Source organism: Gorilla gorilla, chromosome 12, assembly GCF_029281585.2.
Source record: "Gorilla gorilla gorilla isolate KB3781 chromosome 12, NHGRI_mGorGor1-v2.1_pri, whole genome shotgun sequence".
NCBI lineage: Eukaryota > Metazoa > Chordata > Mammalia > Primates > Hominidae > Gorilla > Gorilla gorilla.
The window spans coordinates 60,636,950-60,656,203 of NC_073236.2; the positions used below are offsets into that span (position 1 = coordinate 60,636,950).

A 19,254-nucleotide genomic window follows, 5' to 3' on the forward strand; every position below is an offset into this window, starting at 1 on the left:
CTCTCACATTCTAATACCTTGCATTTCCAGGGAGTTGATTCACTGGCTGCATAAGAAAATGAAAACTAATAAGCAAAAAGTAAAATATTCAATCCCTTGGTTATTGTAATATATAATAGTTAAAATGAAAGTAAAAGAGAGTGCTGGGTTGGAATTAAGGCTGGAGCAAGTTTTGATGTGGGCCTGTCTGAGGTCATGCCACTAACCTCAAAGCTGCCCACAAAAGGGAAGATTATTCCAGGACAAAAGAAAGTACCTCAGACCAGTGGTTACCAAAAAGATAGTCAATATGAGAGACGGAACAACCAGTAACTATTGGAACAAGAGGATATAGTGTGAAAGAATTTTTTCCTGTTGCAGATCAGCATCATTAGCTTTTTGAGAAAACTTAAATAAATGGATTCTGAGTGTAACTAATTTAGGAGCAGTATCTTTGGTTTCAAATGCTGCAGAGTGAAACAGCATGTTTGGGTTAATGCAGGACCCACAACTCACTATTGAACAATTGCAAATGGGTATAAATGATCCAGACACACAGGAGGTAAATCCTGAGGGAACCGCCAGCCTAGTGGACTGGATGAAAGCCATTGTGAGATCTGTTTATCCTGAGGAAAGGAGCAGTCCAGCTCTCCCTGTAAATGCCAAGTAAAGCACTTTAGAAAAAGCAGTTGATATGCTTTCTATGAAAGCCTCCTAGGCCCGGCTTTATGATGACAGGGATATTCGCCACTGAGAGTATGCCCATTACTTAGGTCAGAGTAAATGCTGTGGTTAAGGTGACCCCTTCTACCTGGGAACCTCATGTGACTTTACTCCTGCAGAGTTAAATATCAGTTCAAGAAGCCTTATCAAATTTGCTGTCTGAGCTTCCTTTCATGGGTCTCACAGATGTTAATAAAAACACTAAGTTTATAAACAAGAGAATGGGGGAAGGCAGGAGGGAGAGTGAATGGACCCAGCTCAGAAAGGTAGACATTTTTAAACAAATATTAAGAAACAAGGTGAATGAAGAAAACATTGATAGTGATGAAACTGAGAGAAAAAAGAAACGGGAGAGACATGGGACTCAGGCAGCAGGGTGAAAATCTTTAGATGATTATTAAAAAATGGAAAGAATAAAATGGAAATTAGTAGGATTAAAACAAGGGTCTTCATACAACACGACTGAAGGTTGAGTGGACCAAAAGGAGCCCCTCCTAGCCCCCCAGCATTAAAGAGCCTAAGTCTCTGAACCCAAATCCTTTTCCACAGAAAAAAAGGAAAATGGTCCGGGGATGGAGAAAAGAAGTTCCTGGATCCTAGAATATAAAAATATAAAGGGTTAATAGGATTATGAAAGTTAAAATATATAAACAGGCTTTATGTAAAGTAGTTGTGTCTCCTTTACCTAAATGTTTTATGAAATGTCTGACTGGGGAATGTTTCCTCTACCTTGCAGTATAAAACGGAAGGCATGTTAATCTGCTTTTTCAGCAATAGATGTCTTAATGGTGCACAAGGGGGGACTTGTGCCATTATGAAGGCTGAATGCTGTGTACATATTCTTAATAATTTAATATTATTATATTATTATTTACTATTATAATATTAATATTTAATAATATTAATATAATAATAATAAAATTCTTAATAATTCCAGCAATATAACTTCAGTCCTACAGGACATGCATGAACAAATAACTGCCTTTTCTTTCTGACTCTACCCTTTCTCCCAAAGGCTCTCCTCTTTTTTTTTTTTTTGGCTCCTGGAGAACATGGTGGCAAAAGGCATTATTAATTCTGTTTCTTATACGTAGCATAGGTATCATCACCTGTTGTTCATATTACTGCTGTAGCCTCTGCTTACATGTGAAAACAAATTGATGTAACGTGTTACCCACACCATCAAAATGACTGCAGTGCCCCCCCACCCTACCCTATCCCCAGCTCAGGGACCATTGTGGAACAAGTGGGTGTGTGAGATTATAAGAGACTGATTAGAGCTGTGGAGTATGGAGACAAAAGTGACTCCATCTTGGAAGCTAATCTGCTATATTGACTTCTGCTTAACCCCAGTCCCAGGAATACCTCCTGATTCTTTATTTACTGTCTTTCCTTTTTTTTCTTTTTTTGAGACAGGGTCTCGCTCCTGTCACTCAGGCTGGAGTGCAGTGGCATGATCACAGCTCACTGCAGCTTCTGTCCCCCTGGGTTCAAGTGATCTCCCTGCCTCAGCCTCCTCAGTAGCTGGGATGACAGGCGCACCTCATGTCACCATATCCGGCTAATTTTTGTATTTTTAGTAGAGACAGGGTTTCACCATATTGCCCAGACTGGTCTCAAATTCCTGTCTAAAGCAATCCATTTCCCTTGGCCTCCCAAAAAGCTGGGGTTACAGGTGTGAGCCACGGTGCCTGGCTTATTTACTGTCTTTGGTGCAAGAATATGCACTCACTCTACAGCTTTCCTTTAGAGCAAAGCAACCTTAATATTATCATACGAATTACAAATTATGACACATAGAGCATTTTTCCTGGTTCTGGAAGGTTGCCTTTAATTGTCCCTACAAAGCATGCACCCCCTTTCCCTATGGTGTATAAGCACTGGGCCTGGGAAGTTATGGTTCAGAGATCTGCCTGTCTTGCTGCCACCAAGACCACACTTCTGTCTGTAAGTTCTCTAATAAATCACCCCTTACTGACAAACTGGATTTGTTTGCTTTGTTCTTTCTCTTCTCATCTCCTCCTTCATTTGCCAGTTGCTTCACATATATGGCCCTTTTATGAGACAGATACAGTAGTATGAAAGTAAAGAATCAGGAAAAGATACGTCATACAAACAGCAACCATAAGAACACTGAAGTGTCTGTTCTAACGACAGGCATGTTAGACACTGAAGCAAAAAATGTTACTGGACATGTTAGACTTTAAAGCAGAAAGTGTTACTAGAGGAAAGGAGGAGCATTTTATAATGACAAAGTGGTTAGTCTTTCAGAAAGGTGTAGTAATTGTAGATATCTGTACAAATAACAACAGAGTCCCAAAATGCATAAAGCAAAATCTGGGAGAAGTGAAGGGAGAAACAGGTGATTGAACAGTTGTAGTTGGAGTCTTCAATGCAGCACTTTTAGTAATGGATAGAACACTTAGAAGATCAACAAGAAAGTGGAACACTTTAAATATATTCTAAATTCACTAAACCATGCAAACATATATAGCATGAACGCTTCACCTAATGTCAGCAAAATACACATCCTTCTCGAGCACACAAGATATATTCTCTAGGAAAAACCATATGGTAGGAATAAACAATTTAAAATAATATCAAGAAAACATTTTCATTACAATAATATCAAAACAAATAACATTTTAAGAAAAATTTTTAAAAGAAGTGCAAATCTTGTACACTAGAAACTACAAAACATTGTTAAATGAAAGTAGAGAGACCTAACTAAGTGAAAAGAGAGTTTGTGTTCATGGATCAGGGACTAAATATTAAGGTGAAAGTACTCTCTAAATTGACCTTCAGATTTGTTTTAATCCCCATGAAAGTCCCAGCTGCCTCTTGCAGAAATTGTCAAGTTGATCCTAATATTCATGTGGAAATTCAGAACAGCCAAAACAATATTGGTCAAGAATAGACAAAACAATTTTGGTAAAGAACACCAGTTCTTACAGTTACAGTTTCAGATTTTTAGAACTTATTACAAAGCTAAAGTGATAAAGATTGTGTAGAATTGTCATAATGACAAACATGAGTTAGTGGTATAGAATGCAGATTTCAGAAATAAACTTTTAGCCTTATAGTTAGTTGTTTGTTGCCAACTGTGTCATGGAAATTCAAGAGGGAGGAATATTCTTTAGCAAATAGTGCTGGAACAACTAAATAGCTATATGCTAAGGAATGCATTTGGTTCTATTTCTTACACTGTATATAGAGATTGATTCAAAATGAAACATAGATTTATATTTAAGAGATAAAACTATCAAACACTTGAAAGAAAACATTTAGTAACTCTGTAAATTTATGCCAGATCTCCTATAGATACCACATAGTTGGATCCTGATTTTGTTATTGTGGTGGTTGTTTTAATCGAACAACCTGTGTTTTTTAATTGGATTGTTTTATCAAATCACATGTAATAGTACTATTGATATGGATGGTGTTATGGTCTGAACTGGGTCTTCACAAAATTAATTTGTTAAACTCCTTAGACTCAGAACTTCAGAATTTGACTGGATCTGGAGATATAATCTTCAAGGAAGTAACTAAGTATGCCTGGATATTTTAACTATTTACTGATTTATTATGTATTCAAGGAGAGCCATGTAACAACTGTTGCTGGATTCCAAGTCTCTAGGTTATTCCACTATGCATTCAGCACTCTAGATCTGAAAATTTTCCTTAAATTACCCATTTCCGTTGTGGCTTCAATTTGCATATGGAGCAAAGATGCGACATCCTCATACCGTAACTATACAAATTTCTCATGAATATCAAATACTTCAGCCATCTGTAGACCATTAACAATTACTTCTGTAACCTGAACTGGGTTTATGTGAATACAAGCATACCTCATTTTATTGTGCTTGATAGATACTGCGTTTTTGGTTTTTGTTTTAATGGAATGTTTGTGACAGCTCTACATTGAACAAGTCTATCAGTGCTGTTTTCCAATATCATGTACTCACTTCAAGTCTTTAGGTCATATTTTGGTAATTTTGCAATATTTAAAACTTTACTATTATTATTATATCTGTTGTGGTGATCTATGATCAGTGATCTTTGATGTTACTATTATCATTATTTTGGGCTTCAATGAAACATATAAAATTATGAACTTAATCAATAAATGTGTGTGTTCTGACTACTCACTGGTCACTTCCCCAGCTCTCTCCCTTTTCTCTGGCCTCCCTATTCCCAGAGACACAATAATATTGAAATTAGGCCAATTAATAACTTTCCCATGGCCTCTAATTCTTCAAGTGAAAGGAAGAATTGCACATCGTTTGAGTTAAATTAAGAGCTAGAAAAGATTGAGCTTAGTGAGGAAGGCATGTCCAAACTGAGATAGGCTAAAAATGAGGCCACTTGTCCCAAACAGCCAAGTCGTGAATAAAAAGGAGAAGTTCTTGAAGAAAGTTAAAAGTGTTACTCCAGTGAACACACAAATACTTTTAAAAGCACGTCCTTATTGCTGACTTGGAGAAAGTCAGCAACATTCTCTGAAGGCTGAGAGAGTTGACGAAACTGCCTAAGAAAAGTCTGAAGCTAGCAGAAGCTGGTTTATGAGGTTTCAGGAAAGAAGCTGTCTCCATAACATAAAAGTTCAAGGTAAAGCAGCAAGTGTTGATGGAGAAGCTTTAGCAAGTTATCCAGAAGATCTAGCTAAGATAATAAAGGTGGCGACACTAAAGCCTGGATGAGAGCATCTGTTTATAGCATAGTTTATTGAATATTTTAATCCTACTTGTTAAGACCTATGTATGAGAAAAAAGATTTTTCAAAAATATTACTGCTCATTGATGATGCACCTTGTCACCTAGGAACACAGATATATGCAGAAGATTTATGACTTTTTCATGTCTGCTTCTAATACAAAATCTGTTTTGCAGCCTAGGGATCAAAAAGCAATTTCACCTTTCAATTCTTATTATTTAACAAATACATGTCACAAAGCTATAGCTGCCATACATAGTGATTCCTCTGAAGGATCTGGGCAAAGTAAATTGAAAACCATCTGGAAAGAATACACCATTCTAGATACCATTAAGAACATTTTTTATTTAAGGGAAGAGGTCAATATATCATTATTCACTGGAGATTGGAAGACGCTGATTCCAACCTTCATGGATAACTTTGAAAGGATCAAGATTTCCATGAAGGAAGTAACTGTGAATGTAGTGGAAATATCAAGAGAACTAAAATTAGAAATGCAGCATGAAGAGGTGACTGAACCGCTGCAATCTTATGATAAAACTTGAAAGGATAAGGAGCAGCTTCTTATGGATGAGCAGAAAAAGTGGTTTCCTGAAATGGAATCCACTCTTGACAAAGGTGCTGTGAACACTGTTAAAATGACAACATAGGGTTTAGAACAACATATAAACTTAGTTGATAAAGAAGCAGCAGGGTTTGGAGAGGCCGACTCCAATTTAAAAGAAGTTGTACTGTGGGAAAAATGCTATCAAACAATATTACATGCTATAGAGAAATCATTCATGAAAGGAAGAATCAAATCAATGTGGCCAACTTCATTGTAGTCTTATTTTAAGAAACTTCCACAGCCACCCTAACCTTCAGCAACCACTGCCCTGCTCAGGCAGCAGCCATCAACATTGAGGCAAGACCATTCACGAGCAAAAGAATACTACTTGCTGAAGACTCTGATGATTGTTAGCATTATTTAGCAATAAAATACTATTTCATTAAAGTATGTATATTTCTTCTTAGATACAATGCTATTGCTCATATAATAGACTACAGTAAAACATTTATATGCAAAGGGAAGCAAAAAAAAAAAAACCTGTGTAACTTGCTTTTCTGTGACATTACCCTTATTACAGTGATCTGGAACTGAATGCAAAATATCTTTGAGATATGCCAGCATGTGAGTTTTTGGTCAATCTCCATCTTGTTAACCTTGTCATAAGCAAAGCCACATATGTTCATAAATACTGAATTCCAATATGCATAGTATGCGGATGGACTTTTAAGAAGTGGATAGGCCAGAGCAAGCTTTGTTGTAATCACTCTCATCTCAACCACCCAGACATCAGCTGTGGAAATAGCAGACACAGTAAGACAGCACAATAGTGGAAACATGTTTATTTTTATTATTCAGGGTTCCAAAGACTGGGGTAGGTAAAACTATTGAAGATTAACAAGGCAAACTCAACAGAGAAGAGAGTGTCCAGGTTGAGTTGAGTTGGAGAGATGGTCCGGTTTAATTTTTGACTCCGTAGTAATTGCTGGATCAGTTCTAGACATGTATTTTCCAGCTGCCTCTAGTTTTTGAACTTGCAGACAAAGGAAAACTTGTCTTCACAAGGCACATCCTTCCATTTCCGGAATCCTATAAGTCAATGAGAAGAGTTAGAATTGGGAGACCAGAAAGAGTATGACCCTCCTAGCTTTAGGACTCAGGACAAAAACCAAACATCCATTTCCTTAATGAGGAGTTCACCTTTCCTCTTTCCCAGTCCCAGTTCCATCCCTGGAGCTAAGCAGGAGAGAACAGAAACAGGTGGATAGATTCTCTGCCTCTCACCTGTGCTTGAGGTCAGGCTCACACAGTAGCCAGGATTAACACTGCTTGGGGCTCCAATGTCCCAGGACTTGTAGGAGACCAGGGACCCACTGCTCCAGTGCCAGCGGCGGTTCTAGATGGGGAAGGACCAGAACAGAGGCAGTGGTCACTCAAAAATACATGGAATCACTGGGCCTGTGTGCACACTCAGAAACATGCTAAGACACAAAGGAAGAATAAACCTTGCTAAATATTGTTTCCTTTCCTTTGCTATTGCTCTAAACTTCTTTCCTGAACTGTCCAACTCATTAACTGTATTCCACCAAGAAATAAGTATTATGAATTTGACAGAGACCCAAAGTATCTCACTTAAAAAGTGGTTCCTGATTTTTTGTCTTTGTGGCCCAGCACCCTCATATCCAGCATAGCATTGGCTGACCATTAGTTGTTGATATATTATATTATTTAGTATACTACCAGGTTCCCAAATGCCAGCAGTACAGCAGCAGATTTTTACCACAAGCCTTGCCTATATAGTTGGCAATCTAGTCTCTCTTGTGACTCTGACAGTAACAAAATAGGTAAGAAGTTGGTGCATAAAGATGCTTTGTTGACTGTAAACAGAATAAGTTTATTCATGAATGACCAGAACACCTAGGAAATTCAGCCTTCCACTTATATCTCCAATCATCTACAGTGCACCTTGCTACACAGGACATTAGAGGATCTGTAAACAGCCTGATTTCTGGAAAGCGATAAAAGCTGGTACTTAAGAGACCAGAACTTGAACCTCCTTCTTACTTCTCAAACCTGATCATTAGGAGATAAAGAAGGCTGCAGCCTACCTTTTTGGGGTCATGGAGGCCAATCCAGACATTGAAGTCATCAGTGCCACTCTCCTTAATCAGTGAGGCCACAAAGGCACCCTCGGCCTGGGTGAGCACAGACACCAGGTTGCCCGAATTCATGTTCTGGCAATAGAGCTGTTGCAGAAGAAAATGGAGCACTCAGTGGAGGAGGAAGTTGTGACGGACATACTGAGTCCTCCAAGGGGACGGGTCAGAAAAAGGACAGCAGAGTAATGTCCCTGATGATGCTGTCACTGACCACCAGGTTCTTTGTGCTGGGAATGTGCTGAATAATGGGATAAAGTAGATTGGAAAGTTTGGGGCTGATGATAGTATAGCAAGGGGTTCAGTCTCATCTCATTGCAGCCACTGAACACACTGGAGAGTGGCAGCTTACCCTCCCTTCATGAGCCTCCCTTCCCACACTGCTCTCCTCACTCACATCTGCATCAACCCAGGTCTCACGGTCTTCATTAAAGTAGTAGCAATAGGAGCGATAGGCATTGGTGCCTTCTGGGCAGCTGATCCGGGCCTGGGGCAACTCTGTCTGGGCCTCTTGGCCTGAAAAAGAAGAGACAATTAAAGGAGGCTTTCAGGGTAAGGAAAAGGCTTGAAGGTGAGGTAAGAGCTTCTGAGGTTCCTTTATAGAAACAGAAGAATCCAGTCTATTATGGGATGACTGCTCACTATTGCTCCTGCATCCTACATCTTCTGTCTTTGGTTTCTTTGATCAGGGGAAAAAAAACAGAATGAATAGGCCAAAGAAACAAGTCTCCAGTTTCCCTTTTATGTCTGGAGCTCAGGCTCTTCTACCTTGAAGGACTCAGCCTTCTACTTTCTCAAGCCTGTCTTGGTTTCCCTGAACACAAGGCTCTCTTCAGTTCTCCACCCCATTAGTGACTGTCTACACACAGACATCCCCAAATCCACCATCATGTATAAATTTAATCAGATAAGCTCATGCCAACTGCAGCAGTCGCTTATAAGGGGTCATTTTAAATTCTAGCTCCAACTCCTTAATGAGGTGTGGATGTATATAAATGTGAAGAGATCAGCAATAAAGATCACTAAACACCACAAAACAACCCTTAACGGTGACTCTGCTTTTTTTTTTTTTTTTCAAGTAGACCCGTATGCTTGGGGATAGAGTGAAGTCTTCAGGGCTAGAAAGAGTTGGTTGGTGGAAAAGAGATCTTACCTTGGCTCTGAGACAGGAACATCAGGCAGGAGATCAGCATGAAGTATGAGCTGGTCTGAGCCATGCTGAGCTGCAATGAATCTCTTGCTTAAGAGGCAAATCAACAATCGCTATAGGAGAACACACAGAAGGGGGTTCTGAGAGATGGAGAGCAAAGCACCTATTACCTTCCTTAAAACCTCCTCTCAGAATTTCTGAGACTAGGAAGGTCCTCTGAGACACCCACACCTTCAAATATTTCTCTTGAGAGTGGGGATTATACAGACTCAGTAACTGAAAAACAACTTTGGATCCCACTGAGGCTTCATTACAGCTAAAACCTCTTGGACAGAAACTCATGCTGTATCTTCCCGAAGATTTTAGATCTACAGTGCATGTTAGAGATGCCCTTCTCCTGTAATGCCCACTTACCTGTTGGCTGAGTCTGAGTTGGCTTCTCAGGCCAGGTAGCTGTAGGAGCTTTATATCAGGATCTGAGATAAGAACCACGTCATTTAAGCAAAAGGGGTGGGGGCAAGTGGTGAGTTTTGGGACCCAGAGAGGGGCACTGACAGTAAGAGATTCTGGCACCAGTACAAGCCTTTTCCTGGCACACACTGGGAGTGGTCACAACTCAGGTCCCCTTCCGGCAAACAATTTGGCAAGCTGTCTAAGTCCAAGGTGGACTTTGCTCTTGCTCAGCAGAAAACAACTGAGGGCTCCCATGTGCCCTGATAACCCAGAGAGGAGCAGACAACAGTAGACTTCCTTGTATTCCCTGTAAATTTAGAGGCTCCTTTTTGGTGTCAGGCATGGCTAGGAGATGGGGAGGAATTAACTGATTCCAAATAACTTAGAACAATGTGTTTGTGGCATTAAGTGGTTCCTCCATGTCTTTTTAGGCTCACAAACCTCTCAAGACCTACCTCAAGGGGTAAGTTAAATTTATATTTCTAAACATTTAACATGTCTAACAAGGTTTGAGCTAACAAAATACAGATATTCTCAATGTGAGGATTGTAGAATGCTGATGCCTAAGGAAGCTTAAAGGAGCGAAATATGAAGTCAGGCTTCATTGAAATTGTCCATGTGAAGTCAACTGTTTGTTAGTATGAAGTCAAAGATTGTGTGGTGAAATTGAATATTTACCAGAATCATCATAGAATAGTCATTTATAATTCAGGGAATAAAAGCCAATCAGAATGCAAAATTAGGAAGAAAAAACTAACCTGAATATTCACAGAAAGAGAGATAAGTATATGAATTGGGACAAATGGATTAACAAAATATAATAAAATACTAAACAGAATTTAAATCGAATAAAGTAGATATCTATATTTCAACTTGGACTAGTATCAAAGCCATAACATTGAATACAAAAATTCAGTTGCAAGAAGTTATAAGCTATTTGATAAACTTTGTATATGGTTTTAAAAGACAGATTAATACTAAATTTTATTTATTAATCAATTCTTATACAGTTTAAAAAATAAAAATCTGAAATGTAAGTATATATATTACAATTTGTCATAGTATTTGCCTAACAATTTTAAGGTTTTTTATCTTTATATAAAAACTGATGATGGGCCTGGTGTGGTGGCTCAAGCCTGTCATTCCAGCACTTTGGGAAACTGAGATGAGAGGATTACTTGAGCCCAGGAATTCGAGACCAGCCTGGGCAACATAGCGAGACCCCATCTCTACAAAAAAAGTATATATATATATATATATATATATATATATATATATCCAGATATGGTGGCACATGCCTGTAGTCTCAGCTACTTAAGAGGCTAAGGTGGGGGATTGTTTGAGCTTGGGAAGTTGAGGTTGCAGTGAGTTGTGCCACTGCACTCCAGCCTGGGTGATAGAACAGGGAACTGTCTCAAAAAATAAAAACAAAAACTAATGATATTAAACAAAGATGACAAATGTTAACATTGTTTATTCTCGCTGGTTCATATGCGTTTGTTAAATTAATCCAAATTTTTTCTGCTTTTACAAAAAGTAGTTATGCCTTTTAAAATGATTACAACCAGAGAATGATTCCTATTTTTTTCTATAAATAAGAGATGCAGACATATTCTTCCGTTAACAAAGGATATAGTAGGGAAGAGTCCAGTATACTTGGTATCATGACATATTTATCTTGTGAAAATTAAACAAGCAATTAATTTTTAAAAAATCTAAGACAAAAATACTTTATGGCATAATATTTTCTTTTCTTTTTTTAACTTTAATTTTTTTTTTTTTTTTTTGGGATGGAGTCTGGCTCTGTCACCCAGGCTGGAGTACAGTGGCTCAATCTCAGCTCACTGCAAGCTCCGCCTTCAGGGCTCACACCATTCTCCTGCCTCAGCCTCCCGAGTAGAGTAGCTGGGACTACAGGTACCCGCTACCACATCCGGCTAAGTTTTTTTTATTTTTTTTATTTTTAGCAGAGACGGGGTTTCACCGTGTTAGCCAGAATGGTCTCGATCTCCTGACCTCATGATCTGCCTGCCTCAGCCTCCCAAAATGCTGGGATTACAGGTGTGAGCCAACGCACCCGCCCTTTAACTTTAATTTTAAGTTAAGTGGTACAAGTGCAAGTTTGTTACAGAGGTAAACTTGTGTAATGGGGGTTTGTTGTGCAGATTATTTCATCACCCAGGTATTAAGCCTAGTACACTTAGTTATTTTGCTGACCCTCTCCCTCCTCCCATGTTCCACCCTCCAAAAGGCCCCAGTGTGTGTTGTTCCCCACTATTTGTTCAATTGTTCTCATCACTTAGCTCCCACTTATAAGTGAGAACATGCAGTATTTGGTTTTCTGTTCTTGTGTTAGTTTGCTAAAGATAATGGCCTCCAGCTCCATTCATGTCCCTGAAAAGGACATTATCTCATTCTTTTGTATGGCTGCATAGTATTCCATGGTGTATATGTACCACATTTTCTTTATCCAGTTTATCATTGATGGGCATTTAGGTTGATTCCATGTCTTCGCTATAGTGAACAATGCTGCAATGAACATATGTATGCATATGTCTTTATAATAAATATTTTTAAAATATGAGATTTTTTCTAAATTTAACATAACTTCAAACAAGAAATGACTGTCCAGGTATAAAAGATCTAATACTCTAAAATACACAATAAAATATGTTACAACCAGGAAGACATAAAACAGAGAGTCAAAACAAATAACAATTGACAAAGTACTCCCATAAAAATCTTTATTGTCCCCAGTAGCAGTAAATCCATTGAGAAGTTGCACTTATTGCTTACATAGGTGACTGGCCAAATTCCACAAGCAAGATAACAAAATTTAGGACATAAATTGGTAGCAGCCTTGGTCCCAGAGAAATTCCTTTTTCAGGAAAGCCATACATTCAATCCCTTTAATATTTTCCTTATTTTTCTGAGGAACTTCAAGGACCTTTGACCTAGTTTTATAAGATTCCCAGAAGCTCATTTCAGGCCTTTCCCATCTATTCCTTATGTTAATTTGCTCACAGATAGAAACAAGTATCATGGACATTAGGGTTAATATGTGCCCAAGTGGGGCAATTTCTTGATAAGACTTAATATGGCTTAGAATGTTTCAAGGCTGTAGGTGATAAATGGTGCTACTGGCCATCATCCAGTAGGTATTTTCTGCTTTTGATGCTTGTAATAGAGATTTTAGACTTGTTATTGAGAAATAATTTTCCTCTTGTTTAAATACTTAGCAGGCATGTGAATAGAAGCCTGTCTGCAAACCTTAGACTGGAGAGGAAAGGAGCTCAAGAAATACAAGATGCATTCAGGACTTTCCCTGGTCTGCTGTGTTCTGCAGACATAAAGAAAACTTACTTATAACTTAGCCTTTTCTGCTTCACAGGAAACCTCTGTTTTATTTGACACAAAATTTCTTTTTTTTTTTTTCTTTTTTTTTTTTTTTGAGATGGATCCTCACTCTGTCACCCAGGCTGTAGTGCAGTGGTGCCATCTCAGCTCACTGCAACATCCGCTTCTCAGGCTCAAGTGATTCTCCTGCCTCAGCCTTACAAGTAGCTGGGATTACAGGCATAAGCCACCACGACTGGATAATTTTTGTATTTTTAGTAGAGACAGGGTTTCACTATGTTGGCCAGGCTGGTCTCGAACTCCTAACCTCAGGTGATCCACCCACTTCAGCCTCCCAAAGTGCTGGGATTACAAGCATGAGCCACTGCATCTGGCCATTTAACACAAACTTTCATTGCATGCTTTCTGTGCCAGGGACTATTCTAATGCTGACTAACAGGAACCTACTTAATTCACAAGACGTCCTAATAATATAGGTTCTATTAAGAACCATATTTAACAAATGAAGAGACTGAGGGTCAGAGAAGAACTAACTAAACCAATTCAAATGGCAGATATTTATTGGAACTATATTCAACACAAGCAGTTTTGCTTTAGGGTCACTTTGTTATTCCAACTACCTGAGTTTCTTTTATTAAGTAATTTCCATGTTCAACCCATCTAGGCCTCTGAGGACTGATTTAGTAACCACAAACTCGTCACGGCCATGGCCATAGACACCATAAGAAGAGCTTAGAATGTAAATAAGTATAAGACATCAAGCACCCATACCTACCCCACAATTTATTTGTTTGTTTTTTTTTAAACATCTATTAACAACACAGTTCTGATCTGAAGTCACAAACCAGTGTGGTCAAATAACTTGAAATATTGGAGGAGCCTTGGAAGAGCAGAAACTTAGGGCCCCCACCTCACCCCTTCTCATGTCTCAGCACTTGTTCAGAGAAATGAAAGACACAAAAAGTTTCAGGAAAATACCAGGCACAGAAAGATAAATACCACATGTTCTAGCTCAAATGTGGAAGCTAACAATTTAGATCTCATAGCAGTAGAGAGTGAAATAGTGGTTACTACAGTCACAGAAGGGGACAGAGAAGACAGCCAAAGCTTGGTTAAGGAATACAAAAGTACAGCCACATCTGAGGAATGGGTTCTAATGTCCTATAGCACTACAGGGCGGCTATAATTTATAACAATTTTGTGTAAATTTTTGAATAGCTAGATGAGTGAGTTTTGAACAAAAGAAACGATGCATGTTTGAAGGGATAGATATGCTAATTACCCTGGCTGGTTTATTACACATAGTATACATGTATTGAAATACCACAGTGAACCCAAGAAATATGTACAATTATTATAGGCCAATTAAAACATTGAAAGGAAAAAAGGAAAAAGAAAATAAAAAGCTATTACATAAAACTATCCAGGACCTCTCCCTACTCTAAATCTTGCATCACTGAATAGTCAGAAACACCTACTCTATCAAGCCCCCAGTTATTTAATGTATTTATTTGAGTATAGAGTTTCTAGAGAAGTTGTAAGTTCCTCAAATCCACAACAGAAGCTATTTTCCTGTGGATCCCTCCTACTGTAAAGAGAGCTTTAAATTTGAATTCCAAGCAGAGGGCAACGGTAGAAACTCAGAGACCTTACAAATGGCTCTGACACAAGGGAATTCTGGCATCAGGGGGAACTCTTCCTGGCACACCCTGGGAGTGGTCACATATAAAGTCCTCTTTCACAAACAGCTTGGCAAACTGTGCAGGTCAAAGATGGGCTTTGTCCTTTCCCAGCAGCAACCAGATGTCCAGTTCTCATGGCCCTGAGCAGCCCAGGAAGAAGCAGAGACCTTCCAGGAATAGTGATGATGGGTGTGAAGGGAGGACTCTGGGAGGAGGGGCAGTGAGTGGTGTAAGCCTTGAGCAGGACCATCTGTGGGACAAGGGACAAGGGCAGCAGCAGGACAAGATGTGGACCATCCTGCTTGGGGCAGTGGGGAATGGGAGAGACAGAAGTTCGTGGAATGTTAACATCATTTACCATGGAGGCCTCCTCTACTGACTAGGCGTGTCCTGAAAGGAGCCTGTGGAAAGAGAAACTCCCATGGAAGAAGCTGAAGGTTTCTGGGGACTGCACCTTACACCTCACCTCCCAAAAGTAATAAATCAACTCTAATGCCTCTTCAGAACTGTTGCCAGATACCTTGAGGATAAAGAGGAGGAAGAGAGTGATGATGGCGATGATGCATCCAGCATAGGCACTCTTTAGCACTGTTGGCTTTCTGCTAAACACATAACAGTGATGATTAAAGCTCAAACTATAATTTTCTGTGTACCTTCATAATACCTTCAAATACACCCTTTCATATAATAGTTTAGAATATTTCTGTTATATTATTCCATTTGCACAAACACGTATATTACAATTTTCATGTTCTGAGAAATATTTGTACATGTGTCAAATATGTTAACTTTTAAAAAATATCCCTACATATCGGGAGGCTAAGATGGGTGGATCATGAGGTCAACAGATCGAGATTATCCTGGCCAACATGGTGAAACCCCGTCAAAAATTAGCTGGGCATGGCGGCGCACGCCTGTAGTCCCAGCTATTTCGGAGACTGAGGCAGGAGAATCGCTTGAGCCTGGGAGGCGGAGGTTGCAGTGAGCCAAAATAGAGCCACTGCACTCCAGCCTGGCAACAGAGCAAGGCTCCATTTCAAGAAAAAAAAAAAAAAAATCCCTACATAGAAGACATTACCTTAGTAAATAAATAAATAAATAAGTAAATAAATAAACCTTATCCACAGAAAGGTGGATTAACTTGCCCAGGGTCACACAGTAACCACGATATGTGGCATAGTTAGAATTCAGATCCAGTGAACCTGACACCAGGGTCTGTGCTGTTTCTCTGCTCTATCACCTACCCTGCAAAAGTTCTAAAATTCTGACACAACTGGTAAGAATGGAAAGTTATTGGTAGATGGGATCACGTATTGTTCCACTCCTTCTCATAAGGAGACAGGTATTCAGAGAATTTTATTGTCTAGTTCAGACATTAAAATTGGATCCCTCCTCTCTAAAGAGAACCATTGTCCATTAGTGATCAAACAAAATGCTGAAACTCCAATCCACTTCCCAGTCTGCTATTCCTTCCACCACTTTGCCCCTCCTTTTCCTGTGGGCTCCAGCAGCTATTTTACTTTATGGCTATTTTGTAAAAGCTTCCCATCGACAACCTCATCTCCACATGGAAGCTGGAGTTATACCATATCCTCCTCTGAGTGTCTATAGTCTCTCAGGTTTCCTAACCACCATCCCACTTCCTCCATTTATACATTTCACAGAGAAACAAAGTCAAACTCAGTTTTGTGAATACATTGTCTCTACTTTGCAGTCTCCGGACCAGTTGACTTGTTGCCAGTGGGGTTTGACTTATTTTTGTGAGACTTCCAAGGAGGAATCACTCGTCAAGGACTATTGTCAACTGTCCATTATAAGCCTATGCGCTGAAGGGCCAAATTTGGTTTAGGGAAAGCTCCAAAGATTCTGATCCTCAGTTTCTGAGTGAATTATCTTCTGCAGGAGAAATGGATCCCTGAACCCTAAAACATGAAAAGCTAAGCATATAGCCATGGTCAGAGCCATCATCTGCCAAACAGCACTGGGCTTTTAAAACACACATTGATGTTAGCCACAGACTAGCACAAATATAAACTGCCTTAAAATCTGAGATTTAAGAATAGAGGTGGAGTTTGGGAGCTCAGATTTTATTCTCTCTCATGTGAAAAAATTCTTTCTTCAGAGAAACAATGGCCTGCCTCAAAGACATGGTAAATCCACAAATTTAAACTCAACTCATAATGGATGTCTTGCTATGGAATTAGAGAAAATGTAAAAGAGGAAGCCAGATAACACTTTTAAAAATACCATTATGTTAATTGAGATGAATATTAGCCAGGGTCCAGATGAACCAAAAAGGTAAGAAAATCAGAGAAGGTTATAATATGTGTTCCCTCCAAAACTTTTGTCGAAATTTAACTGCTGTTGCAATACTACTAAGTAATGTTACGTTAAAGAATTAATGGAGCTATGAGGCTTCTGTTCTCATGGGTGGGATTAATGCCATTATAAGATGGCTCCTTTCATTTCCTTTTGCCTTTTTGTCATTCAGCCTTTTACCATAACACAGTAAGAATGCCATTGCCAAGTGCAAGCACCATGATGTTGAACTTAGTATCCAGAGCTGTGAGAAAATAAATTTCTGTCAATTATAAATTTCCCTCTCTCAGGTATTCTCTTCTAGCAGCACACACACACACACAAAAACTAAGATAGAAACTGGTACCAGAAGTGGTATTCTTACCATAACAAATACATAAAAACGTATGTCAGCTTTGGAACTGGGTAATGAGCAGAGGCTGGATGGGTTTGAAAGAAGAGGCTAGAAAAAGTCTATATTGCCATTAACAGAGAGTTAAGGGCTTTCCTGATGAGGGCTCAGAAGAAGGAGAGCTAACAGCCAAGCCTAAATCATCTCTAAGATTACTAAGTAAATGTATACAGAATATTGTTAGCAACATAGACACTAGAAGTAATACTGATAAGGTCTTAGATGGAAATGAGGAGCATGGTATTGCACAATGGAGGAAGGGCCATCCTTTATATAAAGTGGTAAAGAACTTGGCTGAATTATCTTTGTGTCCCAGCAATTTGCGAAAGCAGACTTTAAGAACCGTAAACTAGGATGTTTGCTAAAAGAAATATCTCGGCAGCAAATTGTTGAGGATGCTGCATGGCTTCTTTGACCTAATAATAGTAAAATGCAGGAAGAAAGAAGCAACTTAAAGCTTATGGATGCTGGGCTTAATACCTAGGTGATGGGCTGATCTGTGCAGCGAATCACCATGACATATGTTTACCTATGTAACAAACCTGCATATTCTGTACATGTACCCTGGAACTTAAAATAAATTTGATGAAAAAAAGAAGATATAATTTACGTGAAAAGATAAAGTGTAAATATTTGAAAAAATCTCAGGGTTGCTTTGTTTTTAAGAAAGAAAAGGCAAGGTAACAAGAGAAAACCAAAAATATAGCCAAGTAACTATTTGATATAGAGATTAGTATGAATGGAAGAAGCCAGCTGCTTCTTCATCAAGACAATTCATCAAGACAATGGAAGAATGATCCCAATGGCATCTTGGAGATTACTGGTGCTGCTTCTCCCATCACAGGTCTAGAATGCCAATATCTAGGGGATAGAATTATACTAAAAGCTGGACCTTGGAAGCCCTTGAGACCTTGATGCTCAATGCCCAGGGCTACTTCAAGTATCTGATGCCTACATTCCCGAGTAGCAATCCTTACCATTTCAGAAGTGGCTTAAAGCATCTCACGTGTGGAACAGGAACAGCTCCGGTCTACAGCTCCCAGCGTGAGCGACTCAGAAGACGGTGATTTCTGCATTTCCATCTGAGGTACCAGGTTCATCTCATTAGGGAGTGCCAGACAGTGGGCGCAGGTCAGTGGGTGCGCGCACCGTGCGCGAGCCGAAGCAGGGCGAGGCATTGCCTCACTTGGGAAGCGCAAGGGGTCAGGGAGTTTCCCTTTCCGAGTCAAAGAAAGGGGTGACGGACGCACCTGGAAAATCGGGTCACTCCCACCCGAATACTGCGCTTTTCTGACCAGCTTAAAAAATGGCGCCCCACGAGATTATATCCCCCACCTGGCTCGGAGAGTCCTACGCCCATGGAGTCTCGCTGATTGCTAGCACAGCAGTCTGAGATCAAACTGCAAGGCGGCAGCGAGGCTGGGGGAGGGGCGCCCGCCATTGCCCAGGCTTGCTTAGGTAAACAAAGCAGCCGGGAAGCTCGAACTGGGTGGAGCCCACCACAGCTCAAGGAGGCCTGCCTGCCTCTGTAGGCTCCACCTCTGGGGGCAGGGCACAGACAAACAAAAAGACAGCAGTAACCTCTGCAGACTTAAATGTCCCTGTCTGACAGCTTTGAAGAGAGCAGTGGTTCTCCCAGCACGCAGCTGGAGATCTGAGAACGGGCAGACTGCCTCCTCAAGTGGGTCCCTGACCCCCTGACCCCCGAGCAGCCTAACTGGGACGCACCCCCCAGCAGGGGCACACTGACACCTCACAGGGCAGGGTATTCCAACAGACCT

General features: G+C 39.8%; 1 protein-coding gene across 2 annotated transcripts; it reads right to left on the minus strand.

Annotated features, from left to right (window-relative positions):
- Positions 1-6,792: 6,792 nt before the first annotated feature.
- Positions 6,793-18,954, minus strand: REG1A (regenerating family member 1 alpha). Of its 2 annotated transcripts, none has more exons than XM_004029508.4 (6): positions 9,686-10,514; positions 9,275-9,384; positions 8,519-8,637; positions 8,074-8,211; positions 7,250-7,361; positions 6,793-7,054 (listed from the first exon to the last, which is right to left on the minus strand). In XM_004029508.4, the coding sequence occupies exons 2-6, from the start codon at positions 9,336-9,338 to the stop codon at positions 6,987-6,989; spliced, it is 501 nt and encodes a 166-aa protein (XP_004029557.1). In that variant the 5' UTR covers positions 9,339-9,384; positions 9,686-10,514; the 3' UTR covers positions 6,793-6,986. The 2 variants fall into 2 exon arrangements, with proteins under 2 accessions (XP_004029557.1, XP_055234894.1); XM_055378919.2 differs by lacking the exon at positions 9,686-10,514 and adding an exon at positions 18,451-18,954 and having other exon boundaries at positions 6,795-7,054.
- Between the last annotated feature and the right edge of the window lie 300 nt (positions 18,955-19,254).